The sequence below is a fragment of the Rhamphochromis longiceps genome, linkage group LG13 (assembly GCF_057381845.1).
Source record: "Rhamphochromis longiceps isolate RC_006_pf linkage group LG13, R_longiceps_female_GT1.1, whole genome shotgun sequence".
Classification (NCBI taxonomy): Eukaryota; Metazoa; Chordata; class Actinopteri; order Cichliformes; family Cichlidae; genus Rhamphochromis; species Rhamphochromis longiceps.
The window spans coordinates 20865638-20890237 of NC_140569.1; the positions used below are offsets into that span (position 1 = coordinate 20865638).

The window sequence follows — 24600 nt, forward strand, 5'->3', positions numbered from 1 at the left end:
CTGCCGTTGGAGTGCATTAGTTCTGAATTGTGCCAAATTAGCAGGGTAAAGCTATCAGCTGTACAAAGCCACTTAAACTTGTTGTATTAACAAAGAGAATTAACAAACTGGAACATAAGGTACTTTAGATGATTAGGGTTTTTTTTCCTGTATCTTTCCACCGCCACGATACTGTGGATAGTTTGTCTGAGCACTTAAGCAGTAGATGGATGTGGCTCTGATGGAAAGGGCAAGTTGTGTTTTCGCAGGGAGGTAAAGGACAAGGCAGTACCTGCAATTCTCTTTGTACAAACTATAGTGGAGGCAAGGCTCCCTCGAGCTGTGAATGGGTTGACTGATGTAATGAACACTCCTGTGGCAGGACTGCAGTGGAGGGCTTGTTTTTGTTTTTGTCTCTTGTCTTTTTTTTTGCAGGCTTTCTGAGAAAGAAGGTGTTATTCTTGGTGTTGTTTTCGTATATGAACAATATACGAGAGACCATGAAGCAATGCAGACCGCTTTGACACTTCAGCAAGCTGTTGCTAAGTAACATGAGATACTAATGTCTCATCGGCCGCGATGACCTCACCATATCAGACAGCGAGGATGTGTTCTTCCTCTCTCCTCCATTCTCATTACAGAGAAACCGGAGAATTCATTAATTGTAAATGAGATGTCCTCAGTTCTGAATGATCCTCCAATGCAGCTATATAGTGATCTATTGATACTCACTGCAGTCCCACTTTGCATTACATCAGAGGAGCATTTCTCAATTAAATGAAAGTAAAGAAGAAGAAGAAGAACTGCGACTGTAATTACAGACTGATTTTTTTAATTGATTTTAAAACTAAACAATTTAAATGCAATTTCAAATGTTCTAAAATAAAAAGACCGTGTAGAAGCTGCACCTAATATTTGTTTTTTATTTTTAATTAGCCTTGCAATTAGTCTTTCACGCTTTGAGAAACTGGAAGCAGCAAACCTTAGAATGGCTGAGTCATTTTCTGATCAAATATTGACTAAATTAACTAAGCAGGAAGTTTTATCTCTTGTGCTTTGAAATGCTGATGAATAATTCTCAATAGGAATTGTCGTCTGCTTGAGACTTGATTTCAAAGACACTGCTGGTTTAAAAAAAAAAAAAGTATACATTAGTGAATATAAATGGAGCAGATCTGCTAACAAACCAAAGGTAAAAATCTGCCTGGTTCTTGTTTTAATTCTTCTAAACATGTGTACAAAGGTAACACTACCCTGGATACACTGGCTAACCTTTTTGCTTGTAATTTGCTTTTAAGTAAAATAAGAATACACAATTCCCCGATGCTTATTTCCAGTGGTGAGTTCAATTTAGGACTTGCAATACATTCACGATAATAAAGAAAAAGGTCCTGCTAGCCAGCCCGCTCGTTAGTCGAAGGAAATGGGGAAAATGCAACTTTAACAAGAAATGGCTTGAGAATAGTGATTTATCTTGGTGGTTAAAGCTGGCGGCTGGAAATACTTACAAAGCAGATTGCTCTGTGAATGGAAGGGGTTTCTTTGTCTTTGTTTTAACATTAATAAACCTATTTGTACATGTGTTTGTACAACGAATTTATCTTACCACACTGCTAATTTTGAACTCGTGTAGCTTTCTTTACTTGGAGATAGTATACTTTTAATACTCCGTGCAATTTCGAGGTCCATGTGAGTGGTGAGAGCGGGACTTCCAGGCGATGATCTAAATGTAGCAGAAGCACTATAATGTTCACAGCTGGCTACCCTCCATTTGTGATTCTGTACAGCTCGCCTGTATGGACAGTGAATGGCTGTGAGTGTTTGTGAGGGGAACATGTGCCTGCTTTATCACTAATTGAAAGCTCTTCTGAATGATGATAAAGTGCAGCCTGGTGCCGTAATTAATGCACTCTAATTCTCTGTGAAGGCCCACCTGGGATCTCTTCTCGGGGCCCTCCTGGCTCTCCAGGGCCCCGTGGACCCCCCGGTACTTGCGACCCCAGCAACTGTCTTCTTCCATCTTTGTGAGCCCAGCAGAGGGGTTTGAGCTATTACGAAGACAGCCATCCGGCTCTGAGCTCAGTGCTGCAGCCACACAGCAGGGGAAGTCGGAGAGACTCACCGCTGACCTCTTTCTTTTTTTCACTTTACTAAAACACTCAGATGCTGTCTGGGTTTTGTTTTTCTGGGATTGCTGTTGGGTTTGTTTTGAATACAGCTGAAATCTCTTTGCAATGCAGTACTTTTAAGTTATTTTCCTTTTTTTAAATTTCATATCCTCTACTGTGACGTGATGCATTCCTTGTCAACTCTCATGTCTTTCACGACCATGAAATGACTCCTGTCTGAAAAAAAACACCATCTTAATTATGCGTTTGCCTCTTTAATGGGCATGTCTATGCACTCTTCTGTTCGCACTCGGATAAGCTGTTGTGCCGACCGAAGGTACATCTCATGTTTCTGTGTTCTCGTGCGTGTTTGCACGAGTTTCTGTGCGTTTGAGGAACAGATTAGCTGAGCAAATGTACTTATTGTACGTGGAGGTGTGAGAAAATAGCAGATTTATGAAGCGCCTTATGTAACCAAAGTGCAGCCGACGTGTCTGATATAGAAATTATTTATTTTAAGCCGCATTCTGCAAGAATGTATTTTCAAAATGGTCACAATGAATGTAGGAAATGTAGCATGAATATTGAGTGACGTTGTTACTAGAAAGTGGATTTTCGGATTACCTGTAATCCCGATGGAGTCTCTGGTGACACGTTTGCGTCGTGTACAATGATCACTTTTAAAAGAAGCTGCCGTATAATTGTCGGTTAACGCGTCTTCCAGTTTTCTGCAAGTCACGAGTTGTTAACTGAGCGCTCGTCGTAAGACAAAACCAACAAACAGCTCAGTGACACTGTTTGTCTGGAGCTTCTTTTTTTAGCCTTTTACATCATTTTTCTCCACATGAAATGAATGTAATTTAAATGGCGTTTGTGTTCAGTGATTGTAGCGTGACCCTTCATTTAGCTTTACTGTGGAGTTAATCTGTAAATATTGTGTATTTTAAATTTTTGTTTTTCCTTTTCATTTTTCTTGTGTAATGGGGTGCGTTAAGGGACCTGAAAACATCATTTTCATCCATTTTTTGTCATTGTAACAACACGTTAAGGTTCTCACCTGTCACACAGTGCTGCAAATTATTAACACATATTGTTTACAAGGTGTCGTGTATGACAATTCCTCTGGTTTTTATGTATATTTTTGATTTTCACAAACACAAAGGAGATCAGAATACTACACTACAGCTAACAGACGCATCAAACTTTTCATGTACTTGAACTTTCTCGTAATCGCACCGTGGTGTTTTTAACAGTTGGGTTTCAGGGAGCTTTGAGACTGGATTTATTTATGTGCTATGAATTTTCTGAAACCTTTGAAGTCTGTGCATTTTATCTAAACAGGCCGTGTAACTGTAGTGTAGATCTTGTGCAGAAACACACATTTTAAGAACTTAAGTACGCTAAAGATGACAAAGGAATTTTTTTTAAAATCCAGCATTTACACATTGGATTTTAGTTTATTCACTTCTTTAAAAAGTTTTTGTTCTTTCAAACTTTATAATCTCACTAAACAATAACTTTTTTGTGTAGAAGAAAAAGATAATTAGCCTGTAGTGTATATTGGTTTCCTCAGGTTTTCATTTTGAGCTCTGTTTAATTAGAGCTTGATGCAAAGGCTTTAATTTGACTTTTAAAGAGTCCTGCTGTGATTCATGTTTGAAACGTTCTGTGTGTGTATCTGAAATTTTGTGACATTAAGAGCTCGGTTCTTTCTGTCTCTCCTTTAACATCTGCTGTTTGACACTTTTTTCCCTTTGTACTTCACAGTCATTATTCTTCTCTTATACATGTAAATTTTAACTCACATCTTACAGATTTTTTTCCCCCTTTTTTTTTTACATTTTTCTCAGCATGCCAGCTTGGTTTTATCTCTGCTAAATTTTATCAGACTGGGTGGGTTTAATTTTAGAGGAGTACTGAATCAAACGCTTGCCACAAACTTCATTTGTGAGTTGAAAGAGCCCCCTGCTGGACATGTATTTCATTGCTTTTGTAATGTGAATGGGAAACTATTATTCTTTGCTTTTGTAGGCCACATAAAATCCCCTCCTTCTAGGGGCTCCTGTCTTTTCATCAAAGTAATTTTCATATTTGGTTTTAATGGGTTCCCGTCAGAGACAATAACACTGACCTTGATGAGATTCAAATGAGACAGCATCAGCAAACTAATGTGACCTAAACTTTTTCAGCGTGCTGATGAAAGCACCTCCCTCCATATATTGAATTTAGCTTCAATTGATATTAATGTGCACCAGTTTGTGGCTTCAGTTTAGCTAAACAGCATAATAAGTAGGGAGGACACAAATTGGCTGCTGATGACACAGCTCACTTCACTAGAAATTTGAAGCCATTCATATTACTCCAATTGTTCTAAGTGGAAAATGTCAGATGAAAGCAAACTCGTGGACGGAGTCATTGAAGGTTGAAGCGTCCTAAAACAATAACACCGCTTTCATACGTGCACGTGTTTCTTTCTTTTTTCCTTCTTTTTTTTTTGCATATTCTCCCCAGTAATGTAAGTCGATCCGGTTGCCACATGTGATCTAATCTTGTAAGCAAAGCCTGTAATGAGATGTAATATGTAGCAGACTCTCAGCGTGGTCCCTAGGATTAAAAATGTCTGCCTGCTGGTCTCAGTGAAACTGATCTCTGCTCTTTTATAAGCTCATGTTGTGCCGTGTGACTTCAATGTTTGTTCTTTGTTTGAACACCTACCTCAGTCTTGGTTTACCACAACTACATGATTAGATTTGTTGTTGTTGGGGGGGAGACACCAAAACAACTGTTGCCTTTTAACTGAAAAAGCGAATGAAAGCCTCATGTCTATGTAAAAACACACATATTGCAGTCCTGTTATCAGCTGACGTGCTGATGGGATGACAGAGAACAGGCGCGGTGATGTTCCTGTTGTTGGGGGAGTGTAAGGGGGAGTGGGGGGGTGGTTACCAGGCATCAGAGGTTATACTTTACAGCCTTCTTTGCAGCTTCTTTCATTTACACTGATTAATGGCATCTGCCTTACACGTGTGCAATAAATGTTATTCAGTGCGTGACTTCCTTGTATATTCTGCACTTACACTTCTTTTCAATAAAACTTTATTCACAAACCTGATGCTGTTTCTGTGTTAATTATTGTTCTTTTGTTTTGGGGGGTGGGGTGGTAGCCAGTTTACTATTTCAACATGCTTTTTTTAAATGTGGTAGCGTAAATAGCGAGGGATATGTGTCAAACTAGTTTGGAATTGAACTTATTTAAGCAGCTGTGACATCAGAGAAACAACTGAGGCAAACATTGTCACTGCAACAATTATTTAGTAGCTGCTCTGGAGAGTTTTTGACTATGTCATGAGGAAAAGTGCTTATTTCTTAGAAGAAAATGGAAATTTGTACCTCTGTAACTGGGAACGCACCATCTGCTGCAGAGGATCTGGTGATGTGATTGAAAGGTGCGAACAGCTGGTAGATTGTGAGACTGTTTAGTCAGTTGTGACATTTGTATTTTATTTCATTTTTAACTCCGAGGTTCTTGGAAAAATGGTTAAGAATCATTTCCTGATACTCTTTACAAAATATATTTTTATCTTTAATCACACCGGTATACAGAATAAATTAAACACTCCATATGCTGTCCTGTGTATTTCTTACTTTGATGATGGTTTTCCCTCATCCTTCAAACATACTCCCACATATGCACAGCTGTGCTCTGTTGTCATTCTTTACAATGAGGTAACATTTCACATCAGGGGGTTTGTAGGGAATAGAAGTAACCACTGTTCAGTTTTTACAGATTTACACCATACAGCAAGCCTGAAAAGACAGTCAGAAATGTAAAACTATATATTCAAAAGAGGGTATCAGAAAGGTTATCTTTGGAAGATCAGCTCATAGAGACCATGATGGTTTGAAACCCTCAGCTCCCCCAGCTCTCACCCCCAAAAAAATCCTCATCCTGATTTAATTTAGTTAATTATTTGAGATGTTCTGGGAAAAAGTGGAGGAAAAGAAAGAGCTTTTATTTCGGAAAACTAGTTAAGGGAGACCACAAAAAGAAAATTCAGGCAGAGGTACAAGGAGAGTGGGATAAACAACCATTTCTGGTCATTTTTATATGTCGGAAATGGGAGCACAGTCCTGAATATATCAAAACAGCTCTCAGGTAGAAAAAAAACACACCAGAACAGGCTAGATTTTTGCAGCGCATAAAAAAAATATATATATGTGTGTGTTTTTCCACGACTCAAAGAGGCTGGCTGCTTCTGATGGAGATGTGGCTGGCACAAAACATGCTCGTAAGACAAGAGGTTAGCGAATCAAAGGCACTGTGCCAGCTAGAGCCCCTGGGAAGAAACTGTGAAAAATGCTGTGTGCTCAGGGGAGATAATTCGACAGTCTTTCTGTTCTTTGCCAGAATGTCTCTTAGTTTCCTGCAGGTCCCTTCACATCCAAGGACTGCTGCGCAGCTCCTGCCTGAAGGTTGCAGGCTGATGGGTCACAGTAACCATTAGGACCGGCTGGACCCGGAGGCCCGGGCACACCGAGCTGTCCAGGAATGCCAGGAGGTCCCCTCTGCCCATCCTGACCGTCACGGCCATAGCCAGGCCTTCCCGGTTCCCCTGTGATGACAAAATATGCTTTACTTAATTGCTGACTTTAACAAACAGGTTAACATTTATCCTTAATGTAACAGCTACTTACATGATTTATTATAAAAGACTGTTGGTTGCTTTTCAATAGATTAGATTTAGCAATGTAGGCTTTATTATTTTATTTTTAGGTTGTTTAACTTTTGTAATGTGTAATTGTGCATGATGATAGTCATACAGAGATAAAAATGTACTCACCAGGAAGTCCAGGTGGTCCAGGTTGACCTTTCGGTCCTCGAACAATGGGTCCTCTGGCCCCTCTGTCTCCCATGTCACCTGTAAGACGTATTATATAATGATATATAATTTATTTACAAAAAACAAAAAGAAAAAAAGAATTGTGCCGTTGTTTTGTTTAATGTCTAATTAAAAAGCAAATACGGAGAGCGCGTTCATCACCTTTGGGTCCTTTTGCTCCCATCTGTCCTGGTGGCCCTTTGAGTCCTGGAAGGCCTCTTGAGCCAGCATGCCCGGGGAAGCCGTTGTCTCCTGGAGGACCAGGAGGCCCCGGTGGGCCAGGTTTTCCAGGTAAACCAGCAATGCCAGACTCTGGCCTCCTTAAACTAGCAGCTAACTGAGTCAGCTGTTCTGTGGAAGCGCAACAGAAAGATGATGAACCATTAGGTGAAAAACAGTCACTGAATGCTTCTCAACAGCTCTAGTTGATAGTTGTCAAGGGCACTTTCAAGGCATAACACTTGAGAATAAATCATTTGTCACCAGAAGGCTCATTTCTAAAAACTAATGTCACACTTAGGTCCGAAACAATTCTCGCGTGGGAGCTCTTAAACTTGAGCACTGGACACGATCGAGGTGAAAGTGTGGTCATGATATCCCTCAAGCCTTTCCTGCTTTTAACCTTTTTCCATAGGACACCAGTAAATTGAGCAGAAAGGAGATAATATTCTTTATTTCAACCAATCAGTGACAGAAAATTTATGTTCATGGTGCAAAGGATCTAATATTAAACTCCCGTGGCTCCCTTCTGCACGGTATTTTGCACTTAAAATTCCAGTTTTCTGGCTCCTGATGAAAATTCATGCTGTAGCTGCTTGACTGCTCTTTTTTTTTTTCCTTTTTTTTTTTCAAGATTTCCTTCCCAGGCAGACTCTTTGCTTGGAGCAGAGGAGTGTAGGTCTGCTGGAGGTGAAATTAATTTTTCAGCACATCGGGTATAAAATAGTCATGAGGATAGGAGATGAGTTGTGAAGACGTAAGAGCAAAAGAATGAAGAGAACAGAGGTTGTGACTTCGGTGAAACATTTCTAAAACTCGGAGGAGGGATCTTTCATCCATCAAATAAACAAAGGCTGAAGCTTATTTCATGTTTTGGCTATGAGACCTTCCCTTTTTCAACTTCAGAGTATTCAGCAACCACCCGGATAAATGAGAAAATGCAGCCGTGGCTCTGTGTGTGGTTGTGTAATGAGGCATTCTGGGACGTATTAAAGTCATGAAATGAGGCACGGGGGAGTGATAAATGGGGTCAAAGGCCTATCTTTTCTTACCTTGCATGACTCGCATGCAAACTTGTTTGATGTGCTGATCACTTGGCTGTTTACCCTAGAAGGGAAGAAGGAAAAAGATGACTTAATAGATTTCATGACAGAGTTTAAGGCATTTAATGCAGAAACTCAACAGTGAAGCAGACCATCTTAAAATGAAAGATTATTAAGTCCTCTTTATGTTGAGAAAACACTGCTGTTCTTAGGCTTATATAACAGGATTAACAAACACAAAGTGCACAGTGGTAGAGCAGAATACCAGGCTTACTTTCTCCTCTCTTGAAAAGTTGACATTTGTGGAGATACAAGTGTTCCCCTTACAACCTCACAGGTGTTGAATTTGAATTTGGGATTTCACTGATCTTGATAAGGAAGCATTCCTTTTGCTCACCTCCCTGTAGAGGGATGCCAGAACACCGGCAAGCCGGGGGCAAGTGGGGATTCACTTCACGCAGACTGAAGTATCAGGTGGGTGCAGAAACTTCTAAGATATCAGTGAAACAGTATTTCAGGAGCATCTTGAATTTTGGAGTTTAGTGTACTCACTGTTGCTATATGACACTCGTCTGTGTTATTATTTATTTTGCAGTATTATTAGTATATCAAAGCCATCAAAATAATAAAAGTGTGTATGGCTGTGATGAACCCTATATTAACTTAAAGCTTAACAATGTGTTTTTTCATTAACCTGCTTATTATTATTCTGAGGAAAAAATATGTGAGATTATATAATTACTTCCTAAATACATTTTAAAAAATAAATACATACCTACATGCATAAATTTATTTCTAAAAAATAAATGAATGGCATTATGACGCAGTGAGCTCAAAGAAACAACGCCCGCAGTTCAAATCTAGGCCCAGGTACGGTGGCGCTGGGAGGTCAAAAGTACTGCAACTTTTAAAAAAAATCACAAAAACACAACAAAGTGTTTTTGGGAAACATTAACGTGACAGAACAGCTGCAGGCGTTACAAGCTAACAGTAAGCGGCTAATAGAAAGCATGTAGCTACAGTATATAATGAATCATGTGACTAAAACACACAGTACCTGCATCTTTTTCTCCCTCTCCACAAATGAATCTTCCGCTTCTTTTAAAGCGTCTCAGAGCGATCCTGCACATGCTTTGGTTTCTGTCAACTTCTGCATGTCACGTTATTGTCTCCTCAGAAACATGCCTGTTTTGTTTCGTGAGCTTTTGCAGCGTGTTTTGTGTGTGTGTGTGTGTGTGTGTGTGGGGGGGGGGTTGTTTTGTTTTGGGGGGGGTTTTAGTTGCAGTGTATTTGACCTCTCAGGGCCACCATAAGTCTGTTGTATCCTATAGATGTATCATTTCACAGTCTTAAAGTTTTGTTCGAGTTCTATCTGAGTATTATCTTGTTTTTTAATTCACTTATTAATTATACTTAGAATTCTTTGTGGCTTTTTTTTAAGTAAAACACTAAACATACACTGAAATCATTGCATTATATGGATTGATCGTGTTTTTGCTTACTAAAGCTGTGGAAAATGTGGCATGTTTGCATACTCTGTAACACATAAGGCAAATCCTTGATTCATTTTAGAAACCACTTGAAGAAACAAATGACAGATAATGAAATTTTAGCTGGGTTCACATCACTTCTGCTGAAAACCATTTATATAAGACAAAATTGTTATTTTATGTAGTAACATTTATTTATTTATGTATTTACAATTTGACTATTTTATTTATTACATTTACAGTTAATTGTAAGCCTTAGGCCCGAGAGTTTGGTTCATGAGTGGTAACTACTTTCTCTTGGACCTACCGCAGGACCCTGTGTTCCTCTGACTCCAGGTGGGCCTCTGTTTCCCTGCATGCCCCGTGGTCCAGGTGTGCCAGGTGGTCCTTCAATGCCAGGCTGTCCTCGACTTCCCTCGGGACCTATTCTGCCAGCCTCACCGGGGTTCCCAACCTAAAAAGACAATAGCTTTTAGACTAGAAGCATTTTAAAACCTCAGCACATTGTCAGTCACTCGGCACAAAAGGAAAACGGTGATGCTATTAAGGTTAAAAACAACGAATTTCAACTCACTTCCCCTTTAGGGCCGGGTTCTCCCGAGTCACCCTGTGACAAAAATAACAAACACAAATGTTGGAAACATTACAGATGTGCTTTGGTAAGAGTGAACGTGTAAAATATGTCAGATTTATCCTGTTAGTGTTAGTGTAACCACTTACAACATCCCCCTTTTCTCCTGGATTTCCCTCATCACCTTGAACTCCCTGTGAAAAGAAAGGAAAAAGTTTTCAAATAATCTATGCAAAGAAACCCATTTGTTATTTAAATTCAGTATTTTCCTGTTAAGAGAGAATTAATTCATTCCTACTTGCTCTCCTTTGGGTCCTGGTTCTCCACGATCTCCCTGTAATTTATAAAAACAGATGAAGACGCCATGCAAAACTCAGAAGTACAAAATATTCCATTTGTATACTCTAGAGGGAGCCGATCAGCTGGTTGTTGCTGATTATTGAGTCCATTTTTACCTTTTTTTAGCATTTTTTAAGCAAATTGTCTGAATTTTTTATTTACTTACCCTTTCTCCTTTTATTCCAGGCAGACCAGGAGGACCTGGGAGACCAGGAAGACCAGGGTCACCTTTGGGTCCCTATAAAAAAAAAAAAAGTACATCGGAGAAGTCGAAACATTTAAGCAAGGATAAAGAAAAAAAATGTCCAGCACAGGCCCCCTTGACACCATGCTTAGAAGTAACTGTCGTAAAGCTTAGCATTGCTAGTCATTCTCTCCGGCGTGTTTGTGTGTGTGCCATTCTCCCTTTGATCACCGTCCGGCTTTCTGAGGAATGCCAGGAGAACAGAGAGCTCTTTCAGCCCGCTGCTTGGTCTCCCCTTACTGTGAAAATAGACCTTGTGTGAGATCTGGCCTCCATCTATTCTCTGAGACATTCCAGCTAAACAACAGCCAGGACTTTAGAGTCTGAAGTTTCCCTCTCTTTGGTTTCTTTCATTCAAAGTTTTAAAAAAAAAAATCTATAGATAATTAAGGAATGTAGTCTACCAGCTTTTCTACTGATTGCTGTTGTTGTTTGCTGGGGACACATTGGCTGCCAGGCCTTTTAAAGTGATGCATTTTCCCAAATAAGGTAAGAATGTAAGCTAAAATAAGCTAAAAAAAAAAAATAAAAAATAAAAAATAAATGTTTTCCCAATCAAAATGATTCACTTAACAATTACAGTCTAATGAATTTTTCTTTATAACATACCCGGGGACCTGGCTTTCCAGCGGGACCTGCAGGACCTTGCTGTCCTCTATCTCCCTGTAGGTCAAAAAGAAGATGATAAGAAGGTGAAATGGAGTAAAGTTTAAATCTAAAGCACAAGCATAACAGAAATTCTTCTTGGGAAAAAAAACACTTACAGGCTCACCAATGGGCCCGACAGATCCCAGCTCTCCCTGTTCTCCACGCTCACCCTGCAGTAATACGATACAGTGTCATAACAGAGGTGACACTAGCTATACTGATGTTTCCACAATCCCTGTTCATACTTACGAGTTTGCCAGCAGATCCTATTGCTCCAGAAAGGCCTGGGTTACCAGAATCTCCCTGTATAGAAACATCAAAGCTTATTTCAGATAGTAACAATTTAAGAGAAAAAATAATAAAAATCAATTAACAACAGAAAAAACGTTTTTTTAATATATTGATCAGGGAAAACACCTTAGGGCCACTTGTGCCTTTTGGTCCAGGTACACCAGGCAAACCCTAAAAACAGAGGACATGCATTTATATACGACACTAGAAAAAGGAAAACTGCTTTCAATCAGAGGAGCAATGTACCATTCTTAAAATGAACATCATCATAACAGTAAGAGAGGATAAAAGCTGGATTAGTGGATATAATTACATTTTGACACAAATAAGAAGATAATAACTCGTAAGGCTTTTGCAATCATTCGAAATTTCAAGATGATTCTCATAAATTCCCTAAACTTGACACATCAAAACTCTGCTCTGGCAGTTGTGCCTGAGGATGACAGTAATCACTACCTGACAGCACCGTCCACTATGTGCGCACTGTGTAATATTCATTATAAGATGCGACCCAACAGTTCTTTACTGAAATGTAAACCCAGAGAAAATATGTGAGCTTAGATAAACTGTACCCGTTGAAATGACTTAGTTGTGACAGTTTGAGTTCAGAGGTCATACTCACCGGAAGCCCTTGAAGTCCAACCTCTCCAGGGATGCCTGACTTCCCAACGCTTCCCTACAGGGAAACAGAGCAAAAGATTAATCTACTGAGAAAAATAGATGTTTACTTTCTATAATATTGCAAGTTATAACACAAGTTACAACTATTAAACAGTGTAATAATGCTCAACCTTTGCTCCAGGCATTCCAGGAATACCCTCACGACCATCCACACCTGGTAAGCCCTGATGAGAAAGGAGAGAAAGAACAATGCATGGTTTGCTCACAATGTGCACTATCTGATAATCACAGGATTATTTGTCATCACTGATACAACACTCACAGACTCGCCCTTGGGACCTGGAACACCTGTGAGTCCTCTTGGTCCTTGAGCACCCTAAACAACAAAGCAATCCAACGGTCAATAGTTTCTAATGGCTGTAAACAAACAGTCTAGTTATTCTTATGTTTTATTTATGAAAATATTCATATCTGTGATGATAAAGTGCTGCTGCTTACTTGTTCGCCTTTAGGCCCGGGTTCACCCATAACACCTCTTTGGCCTACATCCCCCTGAAATAAGTTGTCAGGTTATATTTACATGTCATCTTTAGTTCAAAGCAATCTTATTTATGACCTCCGTTTTACAACAAGTCTGCCAAAGGGACTTATATACAATATAGCAAGGTAAAGACCCCTCAATATTCAGGCAATCCACAATGAGCAATAAGAGAAAGAGGAGAGAGAAAAAAGGAACGTAGAGACCGAGGAGAACAAACAGGACAAAATGCAAACTATAAGGAAGAGTACACTAAAGGTAATGACATTCAGTATTTGCATATAAACAAATCAGGAGTGAAAACAGGGGGAGTGCAGAGGAAATGCTCAGTGTTTCATGGGAAGTCCTCCCAGCAGCCTGGGTCTATAGCAGCATAACTAATGAATTGTTCAGGGTCACCTGATCCAATGCTAGCTCTAAGCTTTAAGAGATTTAAGCATAATCATGAAAGGAGAGTGGATACTTGTCTCCCAAACCCAAGTTCAACTTAAGAGGAGCATGAACCCTCTGCCTCTCATTCTAGTTTTGGTAACTTTATGAACCACAAATGTATTTACATTGAAACAAACTTACAGCTGCCCCTGCAACACCCTGTGGACCTGGATCTCCATCAGGACCTCGAGGTCCCTGCCAAGGAACAAAATAGGTATTAATATCATTTAATTACAACACTTTACCAATTAAATATGATTGATCTTGATTCTTTTTTTTTAGTAAAGTCTTTTTACGATATTTTAAGTACAATAAAATACAGCACAGACTATTAAAAAAAACAAGAAAACAATTTAAACACATGATCTTGAATTTTAAATCTAGCTAGTGTGTTTGGGAAATGTTGTGGCAGGTCATGTTAACCCTGTGTTGGTTTTATAATGTGGCATATTATAAAGCCAACACGGTGTTTTTTAAATCAGTGACATGTCTGGACTGCAATCAGTTAAGCTAGCATCCACAGTCTTTAACTGTGTAGCTATGCTACTGTAAGACATGGGAGTAGTTTGGTATTGTCTTGCTGAAATAAGCAAGACAAAATATAATTTTGTCTTGTCCTAAAATATAATATATATATATATGTGCAAGTTACCCATGTTCCATCAGTTGTACCGATGTCACACCGTTAATACCATAAGCAATGCTGGCTTTTGAGCTAAGTGCTAATAACAAGCCACACGGTCCTTTTGCTCAGGAATATATTCCAACCACAGGATAGTTATTGATCATTTTGTTTCAAATGAACTGCAATTGAACAACATTTTCTTTTCACTTTGCATTTATGGATGCAAGAAAAAAAAAGTGTTTACTGCCAACTGTTTTCATAAGTGCTTGTGGACGACTGCAGCATCTACACTATAGAATAGTGTCTTTTTATTAATGCAGTGCCCTCAACAATCTTATTCAAGACAAGACTCGTTCAATTTATTCATGTTACTGTTCGTTTGCCAATCAAATAAGTTCATCTCGTTTTAATTGCTAAACTTTTTTCACTTTATTTGTGACTACTGGTCCACTTTTTTAATGAACTCATGGTATCAAATTCAAAATGAACTCATATTTTCTCCAGAACTTATATTTTATGTTTTAAGAATATTTAATTTCAAAATTAGGGTTTATTTAAATGATTTACCAATTACTGTTTACATACATGGTGTCGTGGGCTTAAAAATGAAAGAAACATTTACCCTCTCTCCCTTTGGGCCCATCATTCCCATAGCTCCACGAAGTCCCTGAGGTCCCTGGATCAACAAACAGGTTAAGCAGATGCCTGGTGAGCATATTAACAGAACACAGAACAGTAACAAACAAATTGTAGCTTGAAAGACTCTTAATTCACTGATTAAGCACTGTATCTCACCCTCGGTCCTTGGGCTCCAACCTCCCCTGGACTTCCCTGCTCTCCCTCCGCGCCCTCGATGAGTGAAAAAAGAAAGAAAATCATTTGAAAAGCAATATTTAGTTAATCAGATGAAATATTGGGCTGCAAATTTAACTACATTATAAGAGTGTGGGCATACTGTGAACCGTGATGGCACTGGCAACCTATCAGCATGTTTCTTTTGCAGAAAAAAACAAATTGATGTTGCTCTTATCCACCGTGTGTTAATTAGAAAATAGGGGCAGCCATTCTGTAAAGTGTTTAATACCCACTTCTTAATGGATTGCAAGTGGGGAAACCAGACAAGCATTTAACCGGTCCCCAGCTTTGCAAATTACAAATAATATATTTGCTGCCTCTGTGGTACACCCGAGAAAGCATATCCATTAAGACAGATATTTATCAGGACCAGAGCAGAGCACATTTTCTCTTGTTAAAAAGGGCAATTTATTCTTTTAAATATGCGAATCAAAACCAGCAATTAAAATATGTAAACAATATATGAAATGTTACATAACAAGCCGAAACTAATGCAGTCAAACAGGTCAGCCGCTGCTTTTATTATGAGAGAAATTAGTAGTGCTTGATCAACTACCATCTGATGTAAGATTCAGAATTCATATTCTTCTATTTGGACAATATTCTTGCTCTTCAAGAAGATAAAAGTTATCTAGACTGTTAAATCATTCAAAAAATGTCTTGATTTTCTGGTGAGCGGATTTTTTTTGAGTGAATGAAAAAATAGTCTTCATGTTGGGTGAAGGTTGGAGTCGGGTCATATGTCATATGTAATGTGCAATTTAGATTACCATTGTCTCCTTCGACTTCAAATGTAAATACACCCCATGCTTTTATATAAATAGCATTGCTTTCTACATCATGCCAGTTTCTTCCATATAAACGCAACATTTACTTATTCTCTACTTCAACATTACTTACAAATATCGTGAGATAATACTCTTAAAGCCCCGCACAGTGCCGTTCTGTTGTTAACTGTAAATATCTTTGCGTGTGAGAGTTGTGTGAATTGCAGGCAGGCAAAAGGCGCCTCAAATGAAACTTTCAGTGAAGGAGAAAATCACTCTCAGTGAAGGAGTGCAAGCTGACAGTAAATCATATCCTGGCATGGGGGTGATAAAGGGAGATAGCCCCAGACTCATTTCCATTTATATAGTGCGTGGAGACATTACAGGGAGAAGCTAGATCTGCTTGAATGTCATTTCGAATAAATCATCGCCCGTGCATGACAAGGAGTCAGAGAAATTACACACAAGCTTGTATCACTTCCTCTTGAAATTGAGCAGCACAAATAATCCTTGTCTCAGTGGTGTCGGGAATCAATTTTTTAAAGTTTAAGTCATGCGCATTTTTTCCCCCGATGTGCAACGTTGTGACAGTTGCGGGGGGAAATTCGGTGTTTTTAGTGATTATTTACACAGTTATAGGAGTATAAATTCACTTTGTTTATGTGCCGAGTGTTTATATCAGTTCATATGGCTAGGCATAGTCGTGGAGTAGATTTCAGTTTGCAAGCATTAACATATTTTACCTTGTGTCCTTGTTTCCCAGGTTCTCCTGCTTCACCCTTTGCACCTTTGTGGCCCTAGAAACAAGGCAGGCCAAGGCTATTAAAACAACAACACTATTTTGGGATACTAATGTGATTTCAGAGCAAACAAAAGTGACTTCTACTCACCTTCATGCCAGGAAGACCAGGATGTCCCGAGGTCCCAGGTGGACAGGAGTTGGGACACTAAGCAACACAATAAAAGTCAGAAAGTATTCCTAAAATCTAGTGTAAAAACAAAACAAGAAATAGGGAAAGTAATTTTACCAGATCAGTGCTGCCAAGCACTCCAGAAGCACCCTGAAATGGAGTGAAAACTGCAGTTAACATTTTCATAACTCAACATCATCAGTGATTAGAGGAGCTTGTAAATATGCTAAAAGAAAGACAACAGTGTTTATTGATGGCAACTAACCAATTAAACCTAATGGCTTTAACATGTACATCTAGAAAGTTTGGAAATTTCATCAAATCCCAAATGAACCTTTAATCACTTACTCTGGGCCCTGCTGGTCCACGAGGTCCCTGTGGCCCTCTCACACCCATAGCCCCCTGTGATAAGAGGTGTAAACACATCAAGTCTACACAGGGAAGATGTGCACATGGTGTATAATTGCTAACATGCAAGAGGATAAAAGTACAGCAAGGCATTTCTTGCTGGTAATGTTGCAAACCAACATTACCAGCTTACAATTTGATTTTCAGAATAAAAGATGTGGATTATTATCTACAGAACACAACCAAACTATTAACAGGGATTTTTAAATCACTAGATTTTGACTCTGATTGTGTCAATTATATCGGTATATAGAAAATAAACTGTAGCACAGCTGGGTCACAGGAATGTGGATTTTTTTCTTTTGGATATTTAATGTACTGTTTCATGTTTCATAGGACAAAATATATTTACTGTGATTAGAAATGTATATTATGATTTATTTTAAAAAGCCAAAAGTCCGTCTTTGATTGAAAAATATGATTTACATTTTTGGGGGTTGACTTTCTTTTTAGACAAAATAATTATTTGTAATAAAAAGAAAACTGAATTGATTAGATGATACTTTCAGGTTGGTAACAGTGTGTGAGTGTGAATGCATTCTGCATGTGCACATATATATTTTGTCGCTTTATAGGGGTATTAACACATCATACCTACAGGGTGTAGAGATGCACAATGCAACTTTTATATGTTTATGTATTTTTGGTGGTTTACGCATTTGCCTAATAAGCTAAAGAGCCCTGGTGAGATCCTGGAAGGATGCAAAAATCCTTTTGAGGATGTATCAGTAAGGGCTGCCAGATCAAACATATGGAGCTACCTGCTGTGGCTATTTCTTGTGAATAAGGAAATGGCTGTAACAGTAGTTTCTTCTTCTTTTATATTATCAGTTTGTAATCATGAAAGATACTTGTATCCTCTTGTATCCTCCTCACTGTCTCAATAAAAAAAGAACGACAATGGTCCTTTTTCTCTGCCTCTACTCACAGGTGGTCCAGCTTTTCCCAATTCACCCGGAAGTCCTCCAGGTCCCGGAGGCCCCTGCTCACATTTCAGACCATTCAGTATTATTGACACATGTTGAATACAAAATAATTTAAACTTTTAGAATTACAGGAACTTGTATTTGTTGTGTAAACAAATTACTTACAAGGGGTCCATCTGGCCCAACACCCTGAGGAGACATACAATATGATTCAATATGAGTGATGTATAGGGTTTGGTGAACATAGCAATGACTTAAACACTAAAATTTAGACAGCTTCTATATCATATGACTTCCAGGTGGCCTCGATTGGCTATTTCCTGTGACTGGTGGGGTTCAAGAGGAAATGTTACTTACAGCTGCTCCACGAGGTCCAGGTTCCCCAGGTTCCCCCTAAAAAACAAACATAAACTTCAGGATTAGGTATGAAATTCCATTTTCAGGTAAAACTGAGCTATTTGAGCCTGCAAGCAGTTCAAATTAACATTCCTTCAGTTCATCACATGACTGAGCTGGGCAATGTTTAGCCTAATGAGGAAAGATGTTGGGGCTTCGTGCCTCATGGGGATTACACAGAAGACTTGCAGGATTAAGTCTCATTTGTCATGAGGAATTGATTTATGCACTGCGGCTCTTTCTGCCATGCCAAAAGACTGGACAGCAGCTTGGCACCATTTCACTGACAGTCTCTGAAGCAGGAAAGCAAAGGCTCATTAGTCACTCACTTTCTGTCCGGGGGGACCGTCAGGCCCAGGATCTCCAATGGGGCCTGTCAAACCCTGCAGAGAAGAGTCATCGAGTGAAATTAACACATCATGGCAAATCTCAAAACAAATCAAGTGCCTTTTTTGCTCTTATATTTAAAAAAGACACTTTCAGAATTTAAATATGTTGCTTATGATGTCAAAAGAAAATGCCTTTCACCCCACCATCCCAGTCGATATTTCCAAATTGATCAGCTGATCCCCATATGTTACACCATCAAAATACTTGTGTGGGAGGAATTCTGCTCTATTCTGTCGGAAGTGGGAATAACTTGACTTTAACACCCCAGAATTTTAGTTCACGCTTCTCTGCTCCGTCCACAAAAGGGTTTTCAAATTATCAAGCACACAAGAAAATATAAGCGCCAGGTCAGAGGGCAAAACTTTAGGACTGCAACATTCCTCCGGCTCTTTTCAAACACGACACTGAAAGAAATCATTCCACACTGTTTTGAGAATTTTCAACAGGAGACACCAACAGTGGCCTGCCAAACAAAGCTCCTATTGTTTGTCACTTTGGGTGCAGTTTCTATAGGCAGTGACTTTTTTTTATCTTGTATTTTGAATTAAGTAACTGATTTGGTCTGTTTAAACTTCTAAAGTGAAAGTGAATTCACCTAAAGACCAAAATGTAAGCATAAGATGGGCTTTTGTGTTTTCCTAACCCACTGTTAAACTCTGAAAGGAACCTAAAACATGCAGGCCGTGATGCAAAGGAAACTGGGACTCGTTCATCCTGTCAAATAAATTCCTCAAATTTTTGCACACATGCACTAAGATCCCCTTCTACATCTAAAATTTCACTCCAAAAGTCTAACATGCAAACATGACCTATTATGTGGGAGGAACACACCTTGTGGTCCCACCCCCTTTGCAGGTTTCAGGGTTTCTTGATAACTTTATAAAATAATGCTGATCCTAATAGTACAAAATATACTTCACTCACATCATTTCCAGGAATTCCAGGTAATCCTCCAGAGCCAGGTTTACCTGCATCTCCGTCGGGTCCCTAACAAAGGTTACAGATATTCAGTGAAAAAGACACACAATTGATACGATTACTTAAATCTCTTACTATATGTAATACTTACAGGAGGACCGTCTTCGCCATCGTCTCCCCTCTCTCCCTGAAACAAAAGAGATTTAATACTTTCAGGGGTCCAAACACTGAACTATTTTTAAAGTGTCTGACAGATTATACTGACAATGGTGAAAAACTATAAGCACTTACAGCAATGCCGTCAATTCCTGGGACACCTGCAGGTCCAGGGGGGCCAGGGGGTCCTTGGTTATTCTATGTATAATGAAATTAATTGTAATGTAATAGGAAAATATCTGATTACGTTTCTGATAAATACCCAACAATTTTGTCCCTCTGACAAAAGCCAATATGAAAAGAGCAAGAACAGGTGCACTGCCATGTTATAGACAGGACTGTCTCTGAAATACTGAAACAGAATTTCGGCTTTAAATTATTCAGTAGCTGACAAAACACTGAAACAAAGAACCAATTTAAATGAAAGCTGAAAATCTTGCATTTTCCACAACAGATTGACGCTCAAACAAATTAACCGAAGAAAGAAATCCCAGTCTAAGCATAATTGCAGGTAAATTAACTTTTTGTTTGACATGCACGCTTGCAGAAGAACTTACCAGCACTTCTGCCACATCTGTCTACAGACATAATAGAGAAAACAGGGAGAGAGAGAAACATAATGAGACTTACTTGAGAGGAGCAAATAAGGACAAGCTGCAAGAGCAGCACCAGAAATGGCCCTTTAATGCGCTGGGCCCCTGTCATGATCTCCCCTGTGCAGGAAAGGTAAAAGTTGTAGTCCTTTCTCTGGGGTTTGTTAGGTTGAAGGAGCCCCCTGTAAAATAACCCAACTGACTCCGGCTAGAGCTGTCTAGACAGCCAAAGGTCCCATAGCTTTCAGTGGCTCATGTATATTCATACAATGACCGGTTACAGGAAGTGATTGGAGGGTTTGCAGGGGAACACCACAGGGAGGGGCTACATTGCTGACACTACCAATAGGCAGGATCAGCGGTTTATTTAACCTCTGCTACGACCCAAAATGAATTTTATTCAACATTTAGTGTTACCGTTTATCTTTATATAAGAATGAAAAAATTAAATTAAATTAAATTAAAGACACAAAGAGATCATCGTGGTCAGCAACTTGTTCTGTGAAGCGCAAATCCTGGACGTTGTTTTGGCCCATTCCCCCCTCTTCATTACAACTGATCATTCTTACCGATGCCCCGCCTGGGAGGTCATAACATTCCTCCTTCCGGGCTCGAGTCACATCGCAGTGAATTAGCATTGACTGCAGTTCAACCTAGAGAAATAGGAAAAAAATACTGTTAATTAGCACAATACCGTGAAAGTACAGTACAGTCTGTGTCCCAAAGGTTAGGCCCTTTAATAATATATCGTCAGTTAGGATAAGACAAAAAAAATATTTAAAGAATAAAACCAAAAAACTAAAACTATCGAATAAGTTCATGCTTATGGACAGGGAGCGTATCATAACATAAACAAATAATAATAATAATAATAATAATAATAATAATAATAATAATAATAATAATAATAATAATAATAATAATAATAATAATAATCAGTAAAGTTTGGATGAGGAGACCACAGACTACCAAACAGGATGTTGGAAAACCTTGCTAACGGGCGCCCGGAAGGAAGAACTCCTGTGCATATAAATAAAAGACTGTTTGGGGGTTGTTTTCATAGTAAAAGCTTTGGCGCTGCAATCACTTGAAAAATATTTAAGTTGTAATGTCACTATATTGAAGTTTATGGGAATAAACGCAAAAGATTTGTACATCAGAATGAAGACATTTGAAAAAGTGTAGGCCTGGGGTCACGTGGGTGGTCAATCAAAACAGTCCTTAGGCTTTAATAATGAATTCTATTTTTCTATTATAAATAATGAAAAGTCATTATGTATCAGGGAAGTGTGTCTTTTATGTGCCTTACAATCATCCATACTATATTTTGTGTAGCTTGAAGCATAGCCCACAGTAACAAGAAAGAAAGAAAGAAAGAAAGAAAGAAAGAAAGAAAGAAAGAAAGAAAGAAAGAAAGAAAGAAAGAAAGAAAGAAAGAAAGAAAGAAAAAGAAAAGGAAATGATCTGTAATGAAATAATCTAAGACCAATTATGGTGTTAAATCCTAAAGTATAGTTCCCTACTATATATGGGTCTGAAAGTGGGCGAATTCCATCAACTTTAGTACTAAATTTAGTCCTAAAAGAGACATACCGGAACTGCTACCACCGGGTTATCCTTGAGCTTTCCTATTAACGTGAAGCCATTAAGGCTGACTTCTAGTCTGGGTGGAATATCCTGAGAATCGATCAGGACACAGTCCACGAAAAGGGCCACAGAGTCCCTGCTGATTTCCAGGAACACTCTGTGCCACTGGTCATTGAAAAGAAACCCCAGTGGGCTGAAAACGACAGTCTGCCTCCCTCCGTTTAGCGCTGTGAAAGTAAACTCCAACGACTTGGATTCCCCGTTGAGCCTGACGGCCATCTGCTCGTCGCCGTTCACATCTTGCATTTGCCAGATATTCCAGTTTTGATTTACGGTGCTGCCACTCATGCGCAGCACTGCCAAAAATGCAAACTCCTCCGGCAATCCAAGCGGATAGGCTGATCTGCAGCATAAAGGGTGCACAGTTATTAAACCCTCAGATTTTTTTTTTCAATTAAAAGTCAGCGGATCGATCAGAATGTATGAACTTTCTTGATTTTTTAGACTGTTATTAATGACTCTGTTATAAAATGAAACCTATTGACATCTCTTGCAACACGAAGGTTTTATTCTGTGTGTGATTTGTGTGGAAGTTAAAGATGGGTCACAAAAGGAAAGGGGTGGAGCAGGTAATCGCGCCTTTGACGGTCAGGACCATGGACAGGGTAAACGGCATTAAACCAGACAAACCACTAGGTGTCGGTGTTCACTCACACATTTCAAAGCACAGCACCTCACCTTGTGTTGATTCTGAAGTTGAATGCTGGGCCTATTTGATAAGCAACATTCTGAGAAGATGGTCCAGCCACCTTTTTCACAGTGCCCCTTCTTGCCAACTCAGCAATGTGGAACTGTGACATGATATAAAATCCTGAAGGACACATAAGTGGTTAAATATACATCTTATACGGCTTACAATACAATAGTCCTTATTGTTTATGTGCTGTTTAAGTGTTCTTTTAATGTCTATTTACAGAGAAAATGTTGGGGTCATTCTCATTATACACTCTTTTTTCTTTTCACAATAACATTACTTCATCTGTATTATATTTTGAGTCCACCTGGGAAATGATCCTCCCCAATGCTGATCTGAGGGCACATGGACTGCTGCTCCAAATGAATACCAACTTGAGATGAAAATCTCACAGCTGCAAGAAGGAAAGAGAAAGTAGTCAAAGGGCGTGTGTGTGTGTGTGTGTGTGTGTGTGTGTGTGTGTGTGTGTGTGTGTGTGTGTGTGTGTGTGTGTGTGTGTTTTGTAGAAGGGAATAAAAGCTCAGTGTTTGGAAAGCAGCACCAGTGCCTTGAATAAATATTAGACTATCTCTGGCTGTTTGGCTCAGTTCTAGATTTGTCTGTTTTTACACATCTGTGCAGAAAGTTTAAGGTTTTCCTCGAGCGTGAAGAGGATCTTTCCTTTTTCTGTTTGCCAACATGAGTCTCAGCATTGCATAAAACACCTCACTCCCCCCAGATGTATAACTCTGGGTTGATGCTGTAGCGTTACACTTATATATATATTTGGCAATTTAATATACTTTGAGAATTCAGTGAACATTTGAATCTACATTTATATGTACTTGCACAAAAAAAAGCTCCTAATCAAGTGATGTTAGTGCTTCTACACATACCCATATGCTGGATATATGTAATAAAATATAGATAAGAACAGGATGCGGTAAAGAGGGAAGACATATGGAGAGAGGAAGGAAAACAAATAGTGTAAACCTAATGGGAAAGAAGGTCGTGAAGTAAGTGCCTAAGTCAATACATGTCGATTTATTGATTTACTGATACTTATAAAAATAAATGCGGGTGTCCAAGTCTTTTGGCTATAGAAAAGAGCACTATAAACTCAGACCACACTGTTTAGAGTAACAAAAATGTGACAATTATTTAACATGTTAAGAAGATCATGCATCTCAAAGAAACAGTTTCAGCAAAGAAGAACAGCTGCCACAAGCACAAACTAATGATTAATATGTGTAGTATGCTGCGGTTGACAGATACCGAACATGACTCATATTTGAGGGGATGCACTGCTCTGGTAATCTTGTTACTTTGTTCCTGTTTTTTTTTTTTTAATGAAATGCCAGCTTCATGTGTCATTGATTTGTCAGCAATTGCACCATACAGCTCAGAAGATTACTTACTCTGGGAATGAAGTCCAGTGCAGAGGCACAGTGGGATCACATAGCAGCAGCACAATGAATAGAGCAGGATATTTCTGGAAGTTAATCAGAAGAAATCCTTGGTTCAGGTTTCTGACAGCACAGCCAGACACAACTCGTATTATTCTTGCTGTTGTAATTAAGTAAAAAGTTTACCTTTCGATTCCACCCATTTAAAAAAATTACCTGCTGCAGGATTTATTTTCTGATTTTCTTCCAGTAGTGAGCAAAAAAACCCCAAAAAACGCTGAAGTGTTGCTCGGTCAGCAGAAGTAAATAGCTTCGGGTCTCAGTGAGAGGTCTCTTATAAGCTTGGCTTTTGTTATTTATTTGCAGGAGTGAGTCAACAGTCTCTGCAGTGTCAACTTCACCGTTCTCTTGCACCCACCTTGGATTTTATTTTAGGCCTTTAATGTTACTTCAGGCATATATAACCTCTGTATTGTAACCCATTTGTAATTCTATGAGCGTCATTGTGTATGCTAAATAAAATGTA

The 24600-nt window shown here is 39.0% G+C and overlaps 3 protein-coding genes across 5 annotated transcripts in view; 1 reads left to right on the forward strand and 2 right to left on the reverse strand.

The window, feature by feature from the left end:
- The window catches only part of LOC146655776 (uncharacterized), a 118390-nt gene extending 112971 nt beyond the window's left edge, over positions 1 to 5419 (forward strand). For all 3 annotated transcript variants that reach the window (XM_085428374.1, XM_085428375.1, XM_085428377.1), the window contains one exon: positions 1907 to 5419. In XM_085428374.1, the coding sequence (XP_085284500.1) occupies positions 1907 to 2007 (101 nt within the window). In that variant the 3' untranslated portion in view covers positions 2008 to 5419. The remainder of the gene's footprint in view (positions 1 to 1906) is intronic.
- Positions 5420 to 5562: 143 nt separating this feature from the next.
- Positions 5563 to 20518, reverse strand: col9a1b (collagen, type IX, alpha 1b). The gene is made up of 32 exons (XM_085428379.1): positions 20386 to 20518; positions 19891 to 19953; positions 19751 to 19786; positions 19606 to 19668; positions 18621 to 18674; positions 18253 to 18288; positions 18061 to 18084; positions 17898 to 17951; positions 16910 to 16963; positions 16679 to 16711; positions 16541 to 16597; positions 16394 to 16447; positions 14824 to 14877; positions 14651 to 14704; positions 13545 to 13598; positions 12932 to 12985; positions 12756 to 12809; positions 12604 to 12657; positions 12435 to 12488; positions 11939 to 11983; positions 11771 to 11824; positions 11638 to 11691; positions 11483 to 11536; positions 10796 to 10867; positions 10589 to 10624; positions 10440 to 10484; positions 10294 to 10326; positions 10027 to 10173; positions 8239 to 8293; positions 7130 to 7318; positions 6929 to 7006; positions 5563 to 6700 (listed from the first exon to the last, which is right to left on the reverse strand). Exons 1-32 carry the CDS (start codon positions 20458 to 20460, stop codon positions 6504 to 6506), a joined length of 2040 nt encoding a protein of 679 aa, XP_085284505.1. The 5' UTR covers positions 20461 to 20518; the 3' UTR covers positions 5563 to 6503.
- On the reverse strand, positions 20386 to 24410 carry col19a1 (collagen, type XIX, alpha 1). The gene is made up of 6 exons (XM_085428380.1): positions 24261 to 24410; positions 24087 to 24160; positions 22997 to 23083; positions 22674 to 22806; positions 21942 to 22338; positions 20386 to 21001 (listed from the first exon to the last, which is right to left on the reverse strand). Exons 1-6 carry the CDS (start codon positions 24275 to 24277, stop codon positions 20804 to 20806), a joined length of 906 nt encoding a protein of 301 aa, XP_085284506.1. The 5' UTR covers positions 24278 to 24410; the 3' UTR covers positions 20386 to 20803.
- Positions 24411 to 24600: the final 190 nt, after the last annotated feature.